General features: G+C 47.4%; 1 protein-coding gene across 9 annotated transcripts; it reads left to right on the top strand.

Annotated features, from left to right (window-relative positions):
• The first annotated feature begins 722 nt into the window (after nucleotides 1-722).
• ZSCAN23 (zinc finger and SCAN domain containing 23) lies at nucleotides 723-16613 on the top strand. 9 transcript variants are annotated; one of them, XR_014312042.1, is made up of 8 exons: nucleotides 723-1340; nucleotides 4685-5188; nucleotides 5408-5552; nucleotides 5898-6568; nucleotides 11232-12722; nucleotides 12782-13451; nucleotides 14997-15500; nucleotides 16471-16613. XR_014312042.1 is itself a non-coding variant. In XM_082731601.1 (5 exons), exons 2-4 carry the CDS (start codon nucleotides 4760-4762, stop codon nucleotides 6554-6556), a joined length of 1233 nt encoding a protein of 410 aa, XP_082587727.1. In that variant the 5' UTR covers nucleotides 723-1340; nucleotides 4685-4759; the 3' UTR covers nucleotides 6557-6568; nucleotides 14997-16613. The 9 variants fall into 9 exon arrangements, 4 of the variants coding, with proteins under 4 accessions (XP_082587727.1, XP_082587724.1, XP_082587726.1 ...); XR_014312043.1 differs by having other exon boundaries at nucleotides 14997-16378; nucleotides 16426-16613; XR_014312040.1 differs by lacking the exon at nucleotides 12782-13451 and having other exon boundaries at nucleotides 11232-11439; nucleotides 14997-16378; nucleotides 16426-16613.
• The last annotated feature ends 555 nt before the right edge of the window (nucleotides 16614-17168 follow it).

The raw sequence follows: 17168 nt of genomic DNA, 5'->3' as shown, positions 1-17168 counted from the left end.
ATATTTCAAGAACCAATAAACAAGCAAAGCAAACAAAGAAATTCTGAACTCCACACAGCAGGTATACTGTTGCTAGTGACACGGGCACTGTGAATTTGAAACTATTTTGTTTACATTGCAAGACAGAGCAAATTGGGTGAATATATATGGACCTGTTAGGAACCAGGTTTTCGGGAAAAACAGAAAGGGAAAGGAAAAACAGACTGAAATTGTATTTGAATTGGAGACAATCTATACAATTCCGAAGAAAATAAAATTGTGGATAGGGCCTGGAACAAAGCTGTATCCTGGGGCCAGTGAGAGGATCCGTTGGTTTCTGTACACCGTCTCCGCTGAAAGGAACCCGAGCTTCATGGAACAACGGTGGGTTCCAGGTCTGGAGCAGGAAAAGCGTAAAAGGAGCCTGAAATATCTTGAATAAAATGTACAAAAACTGTTTCTTTGCAGGAATGACACTAAGAAAGGCGGAGGGAATGCACGTCAGTTTCCTCATTTGTTCCATGGGGATAATTGCGCCGAACTTGCAGCGTTGCTATTTAGAATGAATGAGTTAATACGTGCAAAACTCTAAGCCGGCCGTGACTGCACTCGCCCGCCGGGGAGACACCACGCCGCGCCGCGCCTCACTCCACTGGGGAGGCCATTCGCGAGGCGACCACAGAGGCGTGAGACCTCCGGGCGTGCTAGAAGGAATGCTGCCGGAAGCGCTGTTCCCGGGAGGCGGTCCGCGTGACGCACTTCCGGCCTTTGTAGCCCGGCTGTCCTCCGCGGCGGTTGTCAAGGACTCGGAGGGGGCGCGGTCCGGCCCGGTGGCCTCCTCCTCCCACGGATGCCGGGTGAGCTGCGGAGTCCGGCTCCGCCGTCCGAGGGGCCGGTGTGTGCGCGGCGCCCGGCCTGGGTGGGGGAGGCGGCCCGGACCCGCCCGTCGCCCCGCCGGCCTCCGCGGACGTCTTGCGGCCGCTGCCGGGGGCCGACTGAGGGAGCCGGAGTCGCGCTACGGTGCGCCGCGGCCTCTCGTGGTCCGCTCCGCCGGCGGCGGGGCTCTGGCCTGCTCTCGACTCTCCCTTTGTAGCAAACGCTTAAGTAGCCGTCGTTGTTCGGGCAGGCGTCGTGGAAGGCATTCCGAGGGCCAGCGTCGCCCCTGTCGGGACCGGGAGCCCCCGCCTTCCCCTGTCTAACGTGGGGAGGAGGCGGTCAGCGCCGTCGCCGGGGAGCTGCCGCCCTAGGACGCGCCTCGGGGCTGCCGGGCTCCGCGCCAGCCTCGCAGCCCCACCGCAGGAGGGTTCCCGCGCCGGAGCCGCCGCCTCCACCTGGCGGACCTCAGTCGTCCTGGGCGTCTGGCTAGGACTTAGGATGGGAGAACAGACCTGAGCGGGTGTGTGTCCGCTGTCCGGCGGTGCGCTCACCCGTGCGGCGCGCGTTCCCGCCCACTTCCCCGCCCTGTGCTTTGGGCCGCAGAAGACTCGACCCTCCTGGCGCCGAGGGGAGGCGGCAGCGTCTCACTTAGCCACCTTAAACCCCAAATTGCACATCCTCTCGAGAAGGTGGTTAACGGGCAAGCTCGCTAAGTGCCAGGCGTCGTGCAAAGCCAGTTTATGTACGTTGTCTCGTTTCCTGCCCTTGACAACCTTGCAGAGTAGCTGTCCTCGTTGTGTTAACGAGATGGAGGGTCAGAAAAACCAGGTAACTCGCCCAAGATCACACTGCTAGTAAGTCAGCGTGCGCAGCTACGTCTGCTGCCTCCTGCTCCCCTCTTCGTGCTGCAGATGGGTAGGGAGGCTAAGAGCTGCGTTGTGCGCACGTGTGTGATGCGCACACACTCGTGCCTGAGATTAAAGATGGACTGAGAAGGTCTGAAGGGGCCCATTCTAATCTTTAACAGTGTCTACTTCTGATGAAGGAATTCTTTACCCTGTACGATTTGGATTTTTTTTTAATATGAGAAGTAACCACAGGATAGATTGTGATTGAGGTAAAAGATGGGGCTGGTGACCTAAGAGCTGGAAGGAGGAAGAGGGTGATGGAATGGATGAGGAAGACCTCAGAGGACGTGAGAGTCGAATCAAGGTGCAGAGACTGGTTGGGGTTTGCGTAAGTGCCGAAGGCAAGACCACGGGCGTGGAACATGGATGAGGAGAGCCTGATGAAAGACTAGCGAGAAGAAAAGCCCAAGTGGCACTGGCGGGTTTTGCATGTGAAATAGAGGAAAACAGAAAACATAGAGTGGGGCCCCACAGTTGAAGCTGGAGATGTGACTAGCCTTGAGCCAGGCTTGGGAATGTGGGGATGTGTCCGGTAAGTTGTGGGGGCTTAGACGGTGACACCAGAGGAGAATGTGGGGGTACGTTATGATGAAGACACGTTTGCCCTACTGGAGCATAGCGTCAGTGCTCTGAGCATATTTACGGTAGGTGAGGCTAATGTATGATGTTTGGAGGGTGAGGTACATTCAGTGCACTTTCAGTGTGTGTTGTTTTCAACTTGTGATGGGTTCATGAGGCCATAACCCAGTGTAAGTCGAGGAAGACCTTACAGTGGGGTGGTGAACCTAAAAGAGCTTAAGAACTGTTTGTGACCGCGTGGGCAGAGTTGTAAAACACTTGGGAAGCATTTTAGAGGCACTGGGTTCAAAGAGGAGCTGCGATGTGCGGGTGTGAGGCCGTGGGATTTTAGGCCACCAGACAGAAGCAAGAGCAGGAGAGGAAAGCAAAAGGGAGCCTAGGCCATACAGAGAATAGAGGGGATTGATTGTAGTGAAACTGAGTAAAGATTTGAAACACCGTATAGCAGAATGATTTTCTATGAGCAGAGCACAAAGCTTCGGATTAATTTTCTGTGAATACAAAATCTTTGACTTAAAACCAGAGTGGAAGGGCGCGTGGGTGGCTCAGTTGGTTAAGCCACTGCCTTCTGCTCAGGTCATGTTCCTGGATTCCCGGGATTGAGTCCCACATTGGGCTCCCAGCTCTGGGAAGTCTGCTTCTCCTCTCTCATGCTCTCTCTTACTCTCCCTCAAATAAATAAATAAAATCCTTAAAATATATATTTTTAATATATTATAATTAATATATATTATAGTACAGTATTATATAATATATAAATAATATTAATATATTTGTATATATTATATATTATAGTATAATATCATATAATTATATGATATACTTACATGATTATATATAATATAATTATGTATAATATATAATAATATAATATATATAATATATATTGTATTATAGTAATATATATTATATAAGATTATATAATATATAATATAATCATATGAGTATAATATCATATAATTATGACATACTATAATATGTACATATATATAATATTTAGTATAAATATATAATATACTAATTGTAGTATAATTATACAAAATTATAATATATAATTATACTATAATTAATTATGGTATAATAATTATACTAAACACACACACACACACTATAATATATACTCTATTATGCTGTTTAACATCTATTTCATTATTGTCTGTGCCTGCTGGCTCCTTCGTTCATCCTTTTCCCTTCTTCCTGTCCACGTACAGGAGAGACAGTGGGGTGGTGGTTGAGCCTGTGAATTCTGAAGTAGATTTTTGGAAAGGCAGCTTCACTGTTTCCTGTGTGTGAGACCTTGGGCAAGTGACTCCAGCTCTTTGGACCTCCATTTTCTCATCTGTCCTTATGTGGGTAGTAACAAACCCTTAACAGTTGTTTCAAGGAGTCCGTGAGTTGACGCATGTGAAACATCTAGTACAAAACCTGGTACCTTGAAAGCAAGAGAAGTGTCAGCTGCTACGGGTACTCTGCTTAGAATGTGCGTTCCATCAAGGTGGGGACTTTGTTCTGTTGGGGCCCCTTGTCTAGTGCCGAGAGCAGTATCGGAATGAATACTGCCAGATGAATGAGTGGCCTGTGAGAAGTTTTGAAAGAAGATAATGTGGATCTCAAAGTGACAGCGAGTCAGCACCAAGAAAAGTGGGGGAGGGGGGAGTAAGAGCTCAGGGATCCTTGTCTTTGGAGGGGGGAACCCTCTCGACTCCTGGAGTGGTGACTAGAGAGGTCAGTGAAGCCAGAAGTGGTAGAGATTTGTGGAGGGGGTTATGTTTGCATCCACAAGGATGCTTCCCCACCCCAGTGGTTCTTCCCTCCTTGAGAAGCAGAACTAATAGTGGCAATATGGATTTAACTTTTCTCGTAGTTGTAGTGTGAGCTGTGTTCAGAACTTAAATACACTGTTCCTTGTTTTTATTTTACAGTGCATGCCAATACCCAAGAATAGTGTTGGGTTACATTTACAGTGAATTATAATTCTTTTTCTTAAATTTAGAAACTTTTTAAAGCTATAGGTCATGATTCGTATGTGAATCATGAAGTCCTTATGGTAGGCTATGACCAGGGCTTTTTGTTTTGGGGTTTAAAAAAAAGGCAAGATTTTAAAAATAATAATGTGTGTCACATAATTAAGGATACATAGTGTTTTGTGAAACTATTATTTCAGTTACTTGCATAGGTGTGTATCTCATGCACAAACATACATTCATATGTACATGAATATGCGTGTTCTGAGTCTCAATATAAATGTGACAGTGACTGCTTTTGTTGCAGATACTTCTGTGTCTGCCAGCAGAGAAGATTTTTAACATTTTAGTATTTTTTTCTCTGCAATTATTTTTTAGATTTTGGGATTTCCAGAAGAAAAGATCAAAGAGGAATCATCGAGAATAGACTCTTTCTGAAGAGTTAAGCCTAAGATGGCCACAGCCTTGGTCCTTCAGACTTTAGAGATGCAGGAAGGACTTCAGGCAGTAAAGGTAGAAGAGAAAGAGGGGGATTGTGGCTGTGGGCAGGAATCTGGCCTGCTGAGAGAGAACCCTCACACCAGAGAGATCTTTCGGAGACGCTTCCGGCAGTTCTGCTACCAGGAGACCCCTGGGCCCCGCGAGGCTCTTCGAAGACTCCGGGAGCTCTGCCATCAGTGGCTGCGGCCCGAGACGCACAGCAAGGAGCAGATCGTGGAGCTGCTGGTGCTGGAGCAGTTCCTGACCATCCTGCCCGAGGAGCTGCAGGCCTGGGTGCGGGAGCACCGACCCGAGAGCGGGGAGCAGGCAGTGACTGCGCTGGAGGACCTGGAGCGGGAGCTGGACGAGCCGGGAGAGCTGGTGGGAGGTGGGAGCACAGAGGTTTGTACCTGCAGGAGCAAGCATGGGGTTTTCGTGCAGCAAGAGGTAGGGGAGGAGGACTTTTTGTGCCTCATGTGGTCCGTTGTGGGCTCTCCATCTCTCTGCCTCTTCCTCGTTGCCAGTTTCTTGGGCCGCCTTTTCCTATACAGCGGTCCTGGGGAGGCCCCCTTACAAGGTGCCTCTCACATTTGGTTCCTAACCATCCTTAATTTCCACCAGGTCCCAAGCTATGCTTGTGAACAGGGAGAGTTTGCAAAGGAGAAAGCAGCTCGGGGAGCAGCCCAGGAGTTGCCAGGGGCCCGGCTCCAGTCCTCGGAAGAGCTGCATCAGTGCCGTGCACACGAGCTGCGCCCGGTTCAGATTGGTGAGGATCGGGATTTTTCTCAGGAGGCCTCCTTCACTCCCTGAGTGCCCCCCTCCAGGTTCAGCACATCTGTTCCGCGTCTGCTGGGCACCAGGTGCTGCGGTTGTTCCTGGGGAGACCGTGCCAAGCAAGGTAGATGCGCCCCTGCCCTCAGGAAGACTGTGGCCCCCTGGGACAGGCAGACAGCTGACCGTGCAGTTACAGTTCAGCCCGTCTTCTCCCCAAGGGCAAAGGAGAAGTGAAGAGAAGCCGCACCTCTTCGTCCCCTCCCACCCCCTCTCCCGGCTGGTTTCCCCCCTCCCCCTTTGGACATCTGACACCCTCCTGCTCTCCTTGCTGTTTCAGGTGGGGAGGCCGGGACTTGGAACGTGGAGGTAGGCCCAGCGAGGGAGCTTTCTGCAGAGACGAGGCCTCTTGTGGAAGCCGCAGAGAAACGGAACGGTGATGCTGTTGAGATGCCTGAGTGCAGAGACCCCTGTGAGCGGGACGGCAGGCTGGAGAGGCAGCGGCCAAGCTCGTCCGTGGAGAGACCCTATGTCTGTGGTGAATGTGGGAAGAGCTTCACCCAGAATTCCATCCTTATCGAGCACCAGAGGACGCACACGGGGGAGAAGCCGTACGAGTGCGAGGAGTGTGGGCGCGCCTTCGGCCAGCGCTCGGGCCTGTTCCAGCACCAGAGGCTCCACACCGGGGAGAAGCGCTACCAGTGCGGCATCTGCGGGAAGGCCTTCAGCCAGAACGCCGGGCTCTTCCATCACCTCCGGATCCACACGGGAGAGAAGCCCTTCCAGTGCGGCCAGTGCAGCAAGAGCTTTAGCCGACGCTCTGTCCTTATTAAGCATCAGAGAATTCACACCGGGGAGAGGCCTTACGAGTGTGAGGAGTGCGGCAAGAATTTCATTTACCACTGCAACCTCGTTCAGCATCGCAAGGTCCACCCCGCGCTCGGGCTGGCCGGCCCCTTGGAGCAGGTGGCGCCGCGCGTCCTGCCTTCGGACCACTAGCACGGTCGCAGGGTAGGTTCTTACTTTGTCCCCGAGCAAGGTAATGGGAAAAACTAGTCTAATCCTCTTGAGGAGGAAGCTCCAAGGAGAGCCAGTGAAATTGTCCATGTTTTTATGCTAAGAGAAGCATAATATCTTAAGTTCATCTGTCAAGTTCTCTGGGGGTTTGGCATCCCCTCTGTGCGATACTGAATCTTGTGTTGACTTTATCCGCGTGGTCTCCAGCCTCACACACACCTGTGCAAAAAGTTTTCTACGGGTCTTTCAGGGAAACTTCTTCACCCCAGTTTTAAGAAACTTTTTAAAAAGTTTTTAAAAATCATACACTGCCTAAACACAAAATTATGTTAAAGCTGAGCTCACTGAGTATTTAAAAATTAATTTAAAAATAATTGCAGTAAAACCTGTAATGTAAACAATTTGACTCTTTTCTGTTTTTGTAAGATATGATAATTTGCTTTTTGACCTACAACAGGGGGCAGATGAATTCTCCCATAAATACACAAAGGCTTTTCCCTACTGGAGAACTCTGCAGGGTTCCAGTAACTCAGCCTCCAGTTTGGATCTGAGGAATTGAAGCAAGCTACTGTAGCTCAGTGGCTAGATGCGGTAGATACTGCTCAAGATTTTAAATTTGTCCAGGCCAAGAAACATAGCTAAAAATCGGATATCTCACTTCCAATCTTTGTTATGAAAATATGGGCCTCTCTGCACTTCTCCTGTGAAAATGCTTAAAAGCATTTTCAGTTTTTGCTTTCTTTCTTTAACCCTTCATTATGGAAATTTTCAAACACAAAAGTAGAAAAGTATGAACAGTCTTCATGTTGCTTTTGTAAGTGCCTTGCTTCTCGGCATTACCTGTTGATTACCGCCAAGGTCATGCATAAAAAAAGTTTCTTTCCCTTAACAGTAATTGAGTATTTTCTTTATACTAAGCCCAGCACACACAGAAATGGAAAATGTCTGGTGTTGACAGTCTGGATCAGAGTACACAACGGTAGAAATCCTGTAAGGGACGTTAAGGGTCACTTCTCCATCTCCTTCTGTAATTGATGCAGAAACGGAGGCTTTGGGAAGTAGCTGTAAGATCCCACAGACAGCTAGTTAATGGAGCTGGAGCTAGAACCCTGTCTTCTAAGTTCTCTTTCTGCTAAGCCACTGCAAGCAGTTTATCTCCAAATAGAAATTATTAACATATGGAACTTAGAAGATTTAGAAGGCCCTGAGGTTTTGCTTTTTAGCTCAACAGGGCCTCCCGTCTATGTGCAGCTTGGAGCACCTGGGTGGCTTAGTCTATGTAAAAAAATAAAAAAAATAAATGCATAGCTCCTCTGTTCAATTTACAGTGGAGTTGCAGGAAAGACTCACCACTTATCCCTCATTTGGGGCGTCTCATTTTATTTTTAAGCAGTCTCTCCACCCAACGTGGGGCTCGAACTCACAACCCCAAGATCAAGAGTTGCATGCTCCACCAACAGAGCCGGCCAGGCAACCCGGTTATTTTTAACCTTTAAATTTTAATTTACTTAGAGAGACTTCTCAAGAAAAAGAACTCACTCTTCATTTGATTCAAGTATCAGAACAACATTAAAAAGGGAGTCTCTCTTTTCCCTTAGAGGTAGCCGTTTTCCTATTTCATGTATCTTCAGTGTTTCTTTATGTAAATCCAAAAAACGTGAATACATGTCGCCTCATTTCCTGTGTTACACAGAAAGATGGCATAGTGCTTCCACTCTTCTGCACTTGGCTGTGCTCCTGAAACAGTGGGGTCTTTAGAGTAACAGAGCTTCCTCGTTCTGTTTACAGGTGGACGGTATTTAATTTGGTGGTGCTCCACAGTCTTTAACACTCTCCTGTACGTGCACAGTCAGTACTTGAAAAGGTCATAAATTGTTTCATTCTTCTTCCAAGCGTGGTTCAAGCCAAATTCTGTTTAAAATAATAACTTCCGCATGAGCTCGGAAACAGGGTTTGGGCAACTAGACTTGCGCCTCATTCTTTCCCAGAGAAATGCAGAGTGCTGGGGGTGGTTTACAGTCTTGTGTATTTGGCTCTATTATACATCCTTAATCATAACATTTCAAACTGTTTCCATTACCATTTGTGGCTAATTGTAGGTCTTATCAAAACTCTTAAATTTTCTCAAGAGTGTATTGTCTTGAGGTTAAATTATTTCCAAAAGAAATACATATGGATTTTCAAGTGAAGTTAAGGAAAATATAGTAGACTTGAGTTTGAAATAAAATCAACTTCGCCAGTAAATATGTATTCCACATAGTAATATAATACATATGCTGTTATAACCTGAGCCCATAAGTGTCTCAGACGCCTCTGCATGTGCCGAAGCAGCATGCTTGTATAATTCTGTTATGTTGGCGCTTGGAAGATTTAAAATGCAAACAGATCAGGATTTTAAAGGATGTATTTCTAATGGACTGGTTTCACACCTGCAGCTGAAGATAGGATGTTTGTTTTGTGCTTGTCTTTTTTTGTTTTGTTTTGTTCACCGCTTCTCAGAAATTCTAAATTTTCTCAGCAACTGATGAAATGCCAAGGAACAGAAGATGTTATATATGCTGTAGAGACATATGCCACTTAGAGTGCAGTGATGGTTCACGTGATTAAACGACCTCCAGTTCACCAGACTGACTACTTGTTCTGTGATACTAACGGTTCTGCTTCGCTTCAGTTAATTCTCTCATGTGGGACGAGCAACTCTCTTGGGTTGAGCAGTGCTGTTGCACTGGCCTGTGGCCTGTGGGCTGTTTTTTCCTCAGTTGTTTCTCTTTCACACTCCTACATTACGCTCACTTCTCTCTTTGCTGTTTCTACCCTGCCTCCTCTTAACCAACCCATAAAGTCTCTGGCATTGAGCTCCTTTCAGGTGCTCTGGAAACCAGTAACCATCCCTCCCTGTGCCTTTGAAAGTCTGGTCTGAAAGAGTAGTCCATTTATGGCCGGGCAAGGTGTAAGAAATACTGATTCAAATCCAGTTAAAAGGCCTTATTGGTTCTTGAGGGATAGTCCAACACCCCTTGAGCACAGTTAGGAGATTGGACGCTACCTGTCAAGAAATGGCTGAGAATTTTGGAACCAAAACCTGTCTAGATCTGTATGTAAGATCCCTGAAGACTGTCTTTCACTGTAATTTTTATTTGAAGGTCAGGACTCAAGGAGAACCAAGTCTCTGTCCACATTTTGTATTTGGAAATGACTCCTATTTTCTATATCTAACAATACTTTTTCTTTAAAAAATATAATTTTATTATATTATAATAAATATAATAAATTAACTTAATATATAAAAATAATATAATAAATATAATTGATAATATGATATCAATAATTATAATTGAAATATGATTCATAAAAATATAGTGGAAGATTGTTTTATATTTTTCCTATAAGATAAAAATTATCTCTGAGGATATTTTATGTATTTATTTAAAACATTTTTAAAAATATTTATTTATTTGAAAGAGAATGAGAGAGAGAGAGAGCATGACAGTCGGGAGAGTCAGAGAGGGAAAACACTCTCTGGGGATATTTTAAAATAAAGGTATATCTAAAGTTCAGGTGCCTGGGTGGCTCAGTCGGTTAAACATCTGCCTTCAGCTCAGGCCATGATCCTAGGATCCTGCGGTGAGCCCCGTGTTGGGCTTCCTGCTCAGCTTCCTGCTCTCCCTCTCCAACTACCCCTACCCCTACTCATGCGTGCTCACTTTCTCAGATAAATAAGATCTTTTACAAAAGTGATTCTGAAGTCAAAATATAAAATACTAAGTACTTTCTCAGGAGCAATTTTACAATATAAAATCTATACCAGTATCCATGTGTGTCATTGGTTAAATGTTGGGTTAGAAGTTGAGAGAAGAGTAGATTACTTGTAGAAGGAGTTGGAGGATAGAGGAAAGTGTTTTAGCAGAGGGAACAGGATGAGGAAGTCCCAACTAAGATATGCTCAAGAGCAGGAGTTTTCCAGCTTGACAGGTGGTGGAACTCCTACAAGGAAGTGCAGGAGTGGGGGCCAGATTGAGAGGTCCTTGGACAATTTTCCTTTGGATTTGGTCTTTGTTTGGTAAGGGATCATTGAGAGTATTTTGTTGTGCTATAGGGGCTTTTTAACACAGAGTAAGAGTATTAGCTTTAGGAAGAAATTTTGAGTTTACCCATTTCATATGTACATGAGAAAAGCAAAGCCCAAAGTGGTTAAACACTTGTAGTGATCTATTTTTCAGTTGTATTAAAATTTTAAAAAACAATGAACAAAGATCATTGTGAATTATATGTAGTTTCATAGACACTTAGACTTGGGGGCTGGGACACATTTTAGGCATCTGTAAACAGCAGCAACAAAATGAGAGGGAAAGAGAAAAGGGACGAACAAAGCATGAGAAAATAAAAAGGACTCGAGCAAAATTACATGTTAAGACTGGTTTAGACCAAGAAATGGTGACCAAAGAGAAGGAAAAATAAAAAGATGCAGAGACAGTTACCAAGAAATGTGCTTTATCTTTATAATAGCTATTACTAGAGATCCCTGTGTCTCTCATTTGGTCCATGTGTCCTAGCAGTGGAAACAGACCCACTGCTCTTCATTCCAAACCCATTTCAGTGCTTTACATCAAAAGAAGGAGAAGAGCACAGTGTATACATTACTGATTTTTGTTTTTAGGTCTCTGTGGACCCGCACCCAGTTTTCCACGCGAACGTCTCCGCTCTATGATGAAGCCACTGTTTCTGAATATATACCTTGTCAGAATCACCTGTGCTGTTTGAACTCCACAGCTTCCTGGGCACTACCCAGACTGGCTGAATGTTTCTGAGGGCAGAACCTGGGAATCTGCATTTTAGCCAGCTTGTCCCTGGTTCTCAGATAAAAGGTAACTATATATAATTTATTGCCCAATCTGGGACACTTGAGAATAAAAGAGACTGGCATTAATAATTACACCCAGACTAGAGGCATCGCAGGATGGGTGGTCTTCCACTTAGGACTTTTACAGCCGAGGAGAGAGAAGACCAGATAGAATAAGAAAGAATACAATGTTCTCATGAAAACTAAGGGAGGACATCTATGAAGGAGGCTGTGGGAGATTTAGTGTAGCCACCACCTGCCTGGTTTGAAATAATTCCTGTTAACCTGTCTATTGGATTAGCTCAGCAAGGGTGGGTTGTCTACAAAAACCACACTCCTCCTAAAAGGATCCCCCCAAACCACGAAACAGTTAAGATAGTTACCGAATGTGAACCTGTTGAGATCGTGGTTTACCAGACAAAATGAATGACCTATCCGAAGCTTAAGGAGCGGCTCGGTGTATCGGACTGATGGACTAGTGTGGGATGCTCACTTGGAAAACTGGAGGGAAAGTGGGAGTATAGGGCACTAGAGGAGAAACTTGGGGGAGTAAGTGTGAGCCATCTTAAGCAAGTAGGATGGATGAGGACCAGATCCCGTGCCCGGGAGCCCTTACTGATGGAGCTACTTCACCGGCTGTGGAGCCGGGGCCATGTCGCCGCGTTCCCGGAGCTTTCTGCTGGTCCCGCGCAGGAGTGCGAGGGGTTCCCTTCCACAGAAGGACGGGACTTGAAACGGTGGAGAGCACGCCCACGGGCCGCTTTGCTCAGGGTGGTGCTGGTTATTGCCTCTGACCCGGGGGCCCCGCGCACAGCAGGGTCTGCGCGAGGGGGATCTGCAGGGACCCTGCGGGCTGGGACGCGGGACGACCTGGGTCCTAGGAAGCGGAGGGCTGCGCGGCATTCTGTGACAGCGGACAGGTGTCCTCGGTGGGATAGAGAGCTAGGGGCCCAGACAGTGGCCGGGGGCACCGGGAGGGCCCGCCTGCCTAAGCCGCTCACGGGCTGCGGCGCTCGCGGCCGCCTGCGGGAGGTGGGAGCCGACCCACCACCGAGATGATGGGTCTTCCAGGCTTCCTAGAGAGGCGGCGGGCTGCCCGTGGAGGCGCGCCCGGACGTCGTGACGCACTTCGGAGCCGCGGGCGCGGGCGTTGGCGGGTGCCTCGTGCTCGCTCCGAAGCGAGGCTTCCCCGCCGCGCTCGGTGCCGCTTCCTCGCGTGGGTCCCGGAGTCCGGCCCCGCTGTGTCGGCGCTCGCGGGCACAGCGCCGAGCGGGGGTCGGCGGGTGCGGTGTGGCCGCGGGGAGGCCCGCCGCAGGGACGCCGCCTTGAGGCCGGCCGGTGGTCGGTTCCCCGCGCGGGCCTCCTAGGGTCGCGGCCGCGGCCTTGAGGAGTTTCGCTCTGAAGTGCGGTAACGTGGTCGCACGCGCCGGGTGCGTTTCCGTGCGAGGAAGACAGAGGTCGGCGCGTCGGTCCAGCACACGCCGGGGCCCGTGTGCGCCGGGGCCTCGGGCTCAGCGTGGGAGGAAGCCGGCGCCCCGGAGGGGAGGGGCCCTGGGACCGCAGAACACCGCGACGGGGCGACGGGGGCAAGTCCGTCATTCCGGGGATGTTCCAAGGACCTGGGGCATTAAAGGCGGTGCGCGTCCGTTCTTAACGTAACCGCTCGTGCAGAAAACGGTGGTGCGCGGCGCAGAAGAGCCGGCGCGGGCTGCGGCGCTCCAGCTGCGCGCCCCGCCCGGAGCCGAGTTGGACACGGGAAGGGCTACTCCACAGAGCCGCGGTATCCGTCATGAAGAGGGAGGTAATGGGATCCGCCTAGACGTCTGAAAAAATGGTGACTGCACGGGAAGGGGGCAGGAGCGGATGCAAGACAGGAGAGCCGCAGTTGTCGCAGAAAGAACCAGCATTAGGAGTTGGCGGAAGGAACGTGGTGGCTGTGGAAGTGAGGAGGTGTGATGGAATTTTGTGGGAAAGGCAGGTTGAACTAGGCTTGAAGACTAAAGATTAAAAAGTGCTGAGTACAGGGCATGACATATAGTAAGTACTACAAACTTTGAAAAAAAATACTGAGTCAAGGCAAGTCCCCTGGTTGGCTCAGTGGATTGAGCCTTGGAGCATCTGATGCTTGATTTCCGCTGAAGTCATGATCTCGGGGTTGTGGGGTCCAGCCTCGAAAAGAGCTCTGCGCTCACTGTGCAGTCCGCTTGTCACTCTCCCTCTGCTCCTCCCCTGCTCTCCCTCAAAGAAAGAAAATTTTTCCAGGGGCACCTGGGTTGCTCAGTGGGTTAAGCCTCTGCCTTCGGCTCAGGTCATGATCTCGGGGTTCTGGGATCAAGCCCCGAATTGGGCTCTCTGCTCAGCAGGGAGCCTGCTTCCTCCTCTCTCTCTCTCTCTGCCTGCCTCTCTGCCTACTTGTGATTTCTCTGTCAAATAAATAAAATATTTTTAAAAAATCTTTTCGAAAAATAAAATATAGTCAGGAATAGGTTTTGGATTAGATGATTAAATAAATGAATGTGCGGTTTTTGTTTTTTGTTTTTAAGTAGGCTCCATGGGCCCAGTGCAGGGCTTGAACTCAACAACCCTGAAATCAATACCTGAGCTGAGATCAGAATTTGGATGCTTAACTGACTGAGCCAGGTGCCCCATAAATGTGCCATTTTAAAAAGAAATGGGTTTAAAAAAACAAAACAACAAAAAACAATAGAAAAACCAGGAAATTTTGGAGGAGGCATTGATTGTGAGGGGGAAATGAGTTAATTTTTAGTAGTGTTGAGATGCTTTTAAGACATACAAGTGGAAGGATCCAATACACCATTGGACTATGTAATGGTCTGCAGTTCCAAGCTAAAATTTGGATAAGAGAATCAGATTTAGGAGTTCTTGGGTGACAACATCTCAGTTCTCAGATGCTACTGAATGGACAAGGTTGCACAGAATGAATGTGGAATGAGAAGGCTGGGTCTCAGCTTAGAGTATCTAGACATTTCTTGGGAAACTGAAGAAGAGCCATAAAGTAGACTTAAGAATGAGCTATTTGACAAGGCCTCATATAATACTACCTGAGCATCAGGCATTGGTTTAAGCACTTTACAAAAACCAACTCATGGGAAAGAGCCAGAAGATTATAGCTCTGATAAGACTGGGAGTGGCTAGCAGTGTTAGATGCTGCAGGGGCATCTGGTAAGCAAAGGACTGAAAAGTACTCACTGGATTTGCATACAAAGCGGACCTTGGTTAATGACTTGGGATCCCTGACTCAAAGGTGGGGCACACTGACCCACAGACTGTTCTTTTCTGAAATTAAAAACACCTTTGAAAGTATCTAGCACAATTCTTGGCACAGAGAAGTTGATTTGTAAATATAACTGACTTGATCTGTGACATGCAATTTAAGCAGGCAAAGCTGTTTGCATTGTTTTTCTTCATTATCTGAATATTTCACATTATCTGAATATGTCACTGAAGTTTCTAGATCTAAAAGCTACTAGTATTGTTCTTTAATCCTAAAGTAACTGAATTGTCTTTTCCTTAATTTTATATTATCCTAATGACATTTTGTGTTTGTTTTATCTTTTACAGAGCATCTTTACCTTCAAATCATTGACCTGACCACAGCGATTCACTCTGACTAAATATGTTCTTAGTGTGGAATTGATCTTTGTTAACAGTGATGTGTTACGTGTTATCATGAGCCTTAAAGCTCTCCCTGCCATTGTGCCCAGGAATGGATTCAGTCCAGCCCTTTTGGGCTGCAGAACAGAAGGAATGTCAACTAGTTACAGAATCTAGCCTGCACAAAAATGGTGCTTCTGACAGGAGTTCTTCAGAAAAAACTTAAGGCAGTTCTGCTGGGAGGATTCCCTTGGGCCTCAGAAGTCCAACTGTAGGCTCTCTGTCGTCAGTGGCTGCAGCCCGAGACCCACAGCAAGGAGCAGATCGTGGAGCTGCTGGTGCCCGAGCAGTTCCTGACCATCCTGCCCGAGGAGCTCTAGGCCCGGATGCGGGAGCAGCCTAGAGTACAGGGAGGAAGCTGTTTCTGGACTTGGAGGGCTTGTCCAGGAAGCTGAATATTCCTGAGGAAAGGTGAGATGGGGAAGAAATGATCTATCCTCAGAAGGCAGGTGTTCTCTCTAGAGAGAGATAAGAGAGTTGAGATCTCAAGTGTAGTGAGGGAAATGGCCAGATGCACTGGCCAGAGTTGTATCCCCTTCCCTGTCCTTTTTTATTTCCTGCCCTTGCAGGTCAAGGGAAACTCTGCTTTCTGCCCAACTGTTCTATGTTCCCCATTAATACTGGGATCGAAGTTCTAGACCTTTCAGCATATATCACGCTGCTCAAATTTATTTCATTGTCCGTGGGTCCTAGTCTTGCTATAGGGACAGGAAGGGCTCCAGGAGCAGATAGCTTATCTGGCAGCAGCACCTCTGCTGCTCCAGGGGCCCAGGACTCACAGGGGTCCAGCTCCAGCCAGAATGGGTCAGTTCAATTCTGAAACTTGGGAGCTGCCCTCTGTTCAGGAGAAAGGTGAGGAGATTCCACCGGGGAAAAAGACAGGAAATGTCTTCTTGTGTTTGTCCAAATGAACCTCATCACTAAAATTTTTGTCTACCTTTCCCTTGATCTTTTGTTCTACCTTTTAACCTAACTGAGCCACCCAGGTGCCCCAGGCATTGCGCAACCACTGTAAGCACAATGATCTTTGCCCTTGAACAACATGGGTGCTGGGGCACTGACCCCCTTCACAGTCAAAAATCCGAGTATAACTTGACTTAACCACTGACAGCCTACTGTTGACCAGAGACTTACTGATAACAGTTGATTAACACATATTCCACATGTTACATGCATCATATACTGTATACAAAGAAAATATATTTTTAGGATATTTTAAAAAGTAATCTCTGACCCCCAATGTTTGGCTCAAACTTAACTACCCTGAGATCAAGTCACATACTCAATGAGCCAGCAAGGGGCCCCAAGAAAATGTAAAGAAAATACATTTACAGAGGGCCCCTGTGGATCAGTCAGTTAAAAGTCCGACTCTTGATTTCAGCCCAGGTCATGATCTCAGGGTCCTAGGATCCAGCCCTGGGAAGGGCCGTGCTCAGTGTGGAGTCTGCTTGTCCCTCTCTGCTCCCTGCCACTCGCTCGCTCCATCTCTTGTCTCTCAGGTAAATAAAATCTTAGAAGAGAAAATACATTTATGGTATTGTAGTGTATGGGAAAATGTCCATGTATAAGTGACTTGCAAAATTCAAGCCCTTTGTTGTTCAAGGATCCAATGTATTCAGTAGTTAGTCAGATACAAATTGGTTTGTTTAAAAAAAAAAAACAAAACAACAAACACCTGGTTGTGAACCTGCAGAACTCAGGAGCATTAGGCATTTTATCTTTTAAGTAACATTTTGTAGAACTATTTGTCAAAGTATTTGAGTTGCCCAGAGCCAACCCCCCCATCCCGACTTTCCTTACACCTCTCACTGCCTCTGCATTGGGTCTACAAACACCTTTGTCTCCTCTCCACCTTTGGTGGGGGGCTGAGAGGCAGTCCTGGCTGAGACACTCGTGCCCTGGCAAGGTGGCCACCGCAGAGTTTCACTGCTAACCCACCAGTTTCTTGTCCTTTTGGGGAGGTCAAAGTCGACCCCCACTTGGCTTGAAGAGACATTTTCAGAATTTTCTTCTGTCACTGGGGTATCTCTGCCTCTCATAGTTCCCTTATAAACTCAACTTTAAAAAAAAATGTAGCAT

The sequence above is a fragment of the Mustela nivalis genome (assembly GCF_964662115.1).
Source record: "Mustela nivalis genome assembly, chromosome: 5".
In the NCBI taxonomy this organism is placed as follows: Eukaryota; Metazoa; Chordata; class Mammalia; order Carnivora; family Mustelidae; genus Mustela; species Mustela nivalis.
This window is presented reverse-complemented; position numbering and strand designations above follow the sequence as displayed.

What these genes read in the sequence shown, in the direction of transcription:
- ZSCAN23 (XM_082731601.1), top strand. Translation starts at nt 4,760, where the DNA reads ATGGCCACAGCCTTGGTCCTTCAGACTTTAGAGATGCAGGAAGGACTT. An exon ending in TGGGAGGTGGGAGCACAGAG is followed by an intron (nt 5,189 to 5,407) that starts GTTTGTACCTGC and finishes AATTTCCACCAG; the next exon opens with GTCCCAAGCTATGCTTGTGA. An exon ending in GCTGCGCCCGGTTCAGATTG is followed by an intron (nt 5,553 to 5,897) that starts GTGAGGATCGGG and finishes TTGCTGTTTCAG; the next exon opens with GTGGGGAGGCCGGGACTTGG.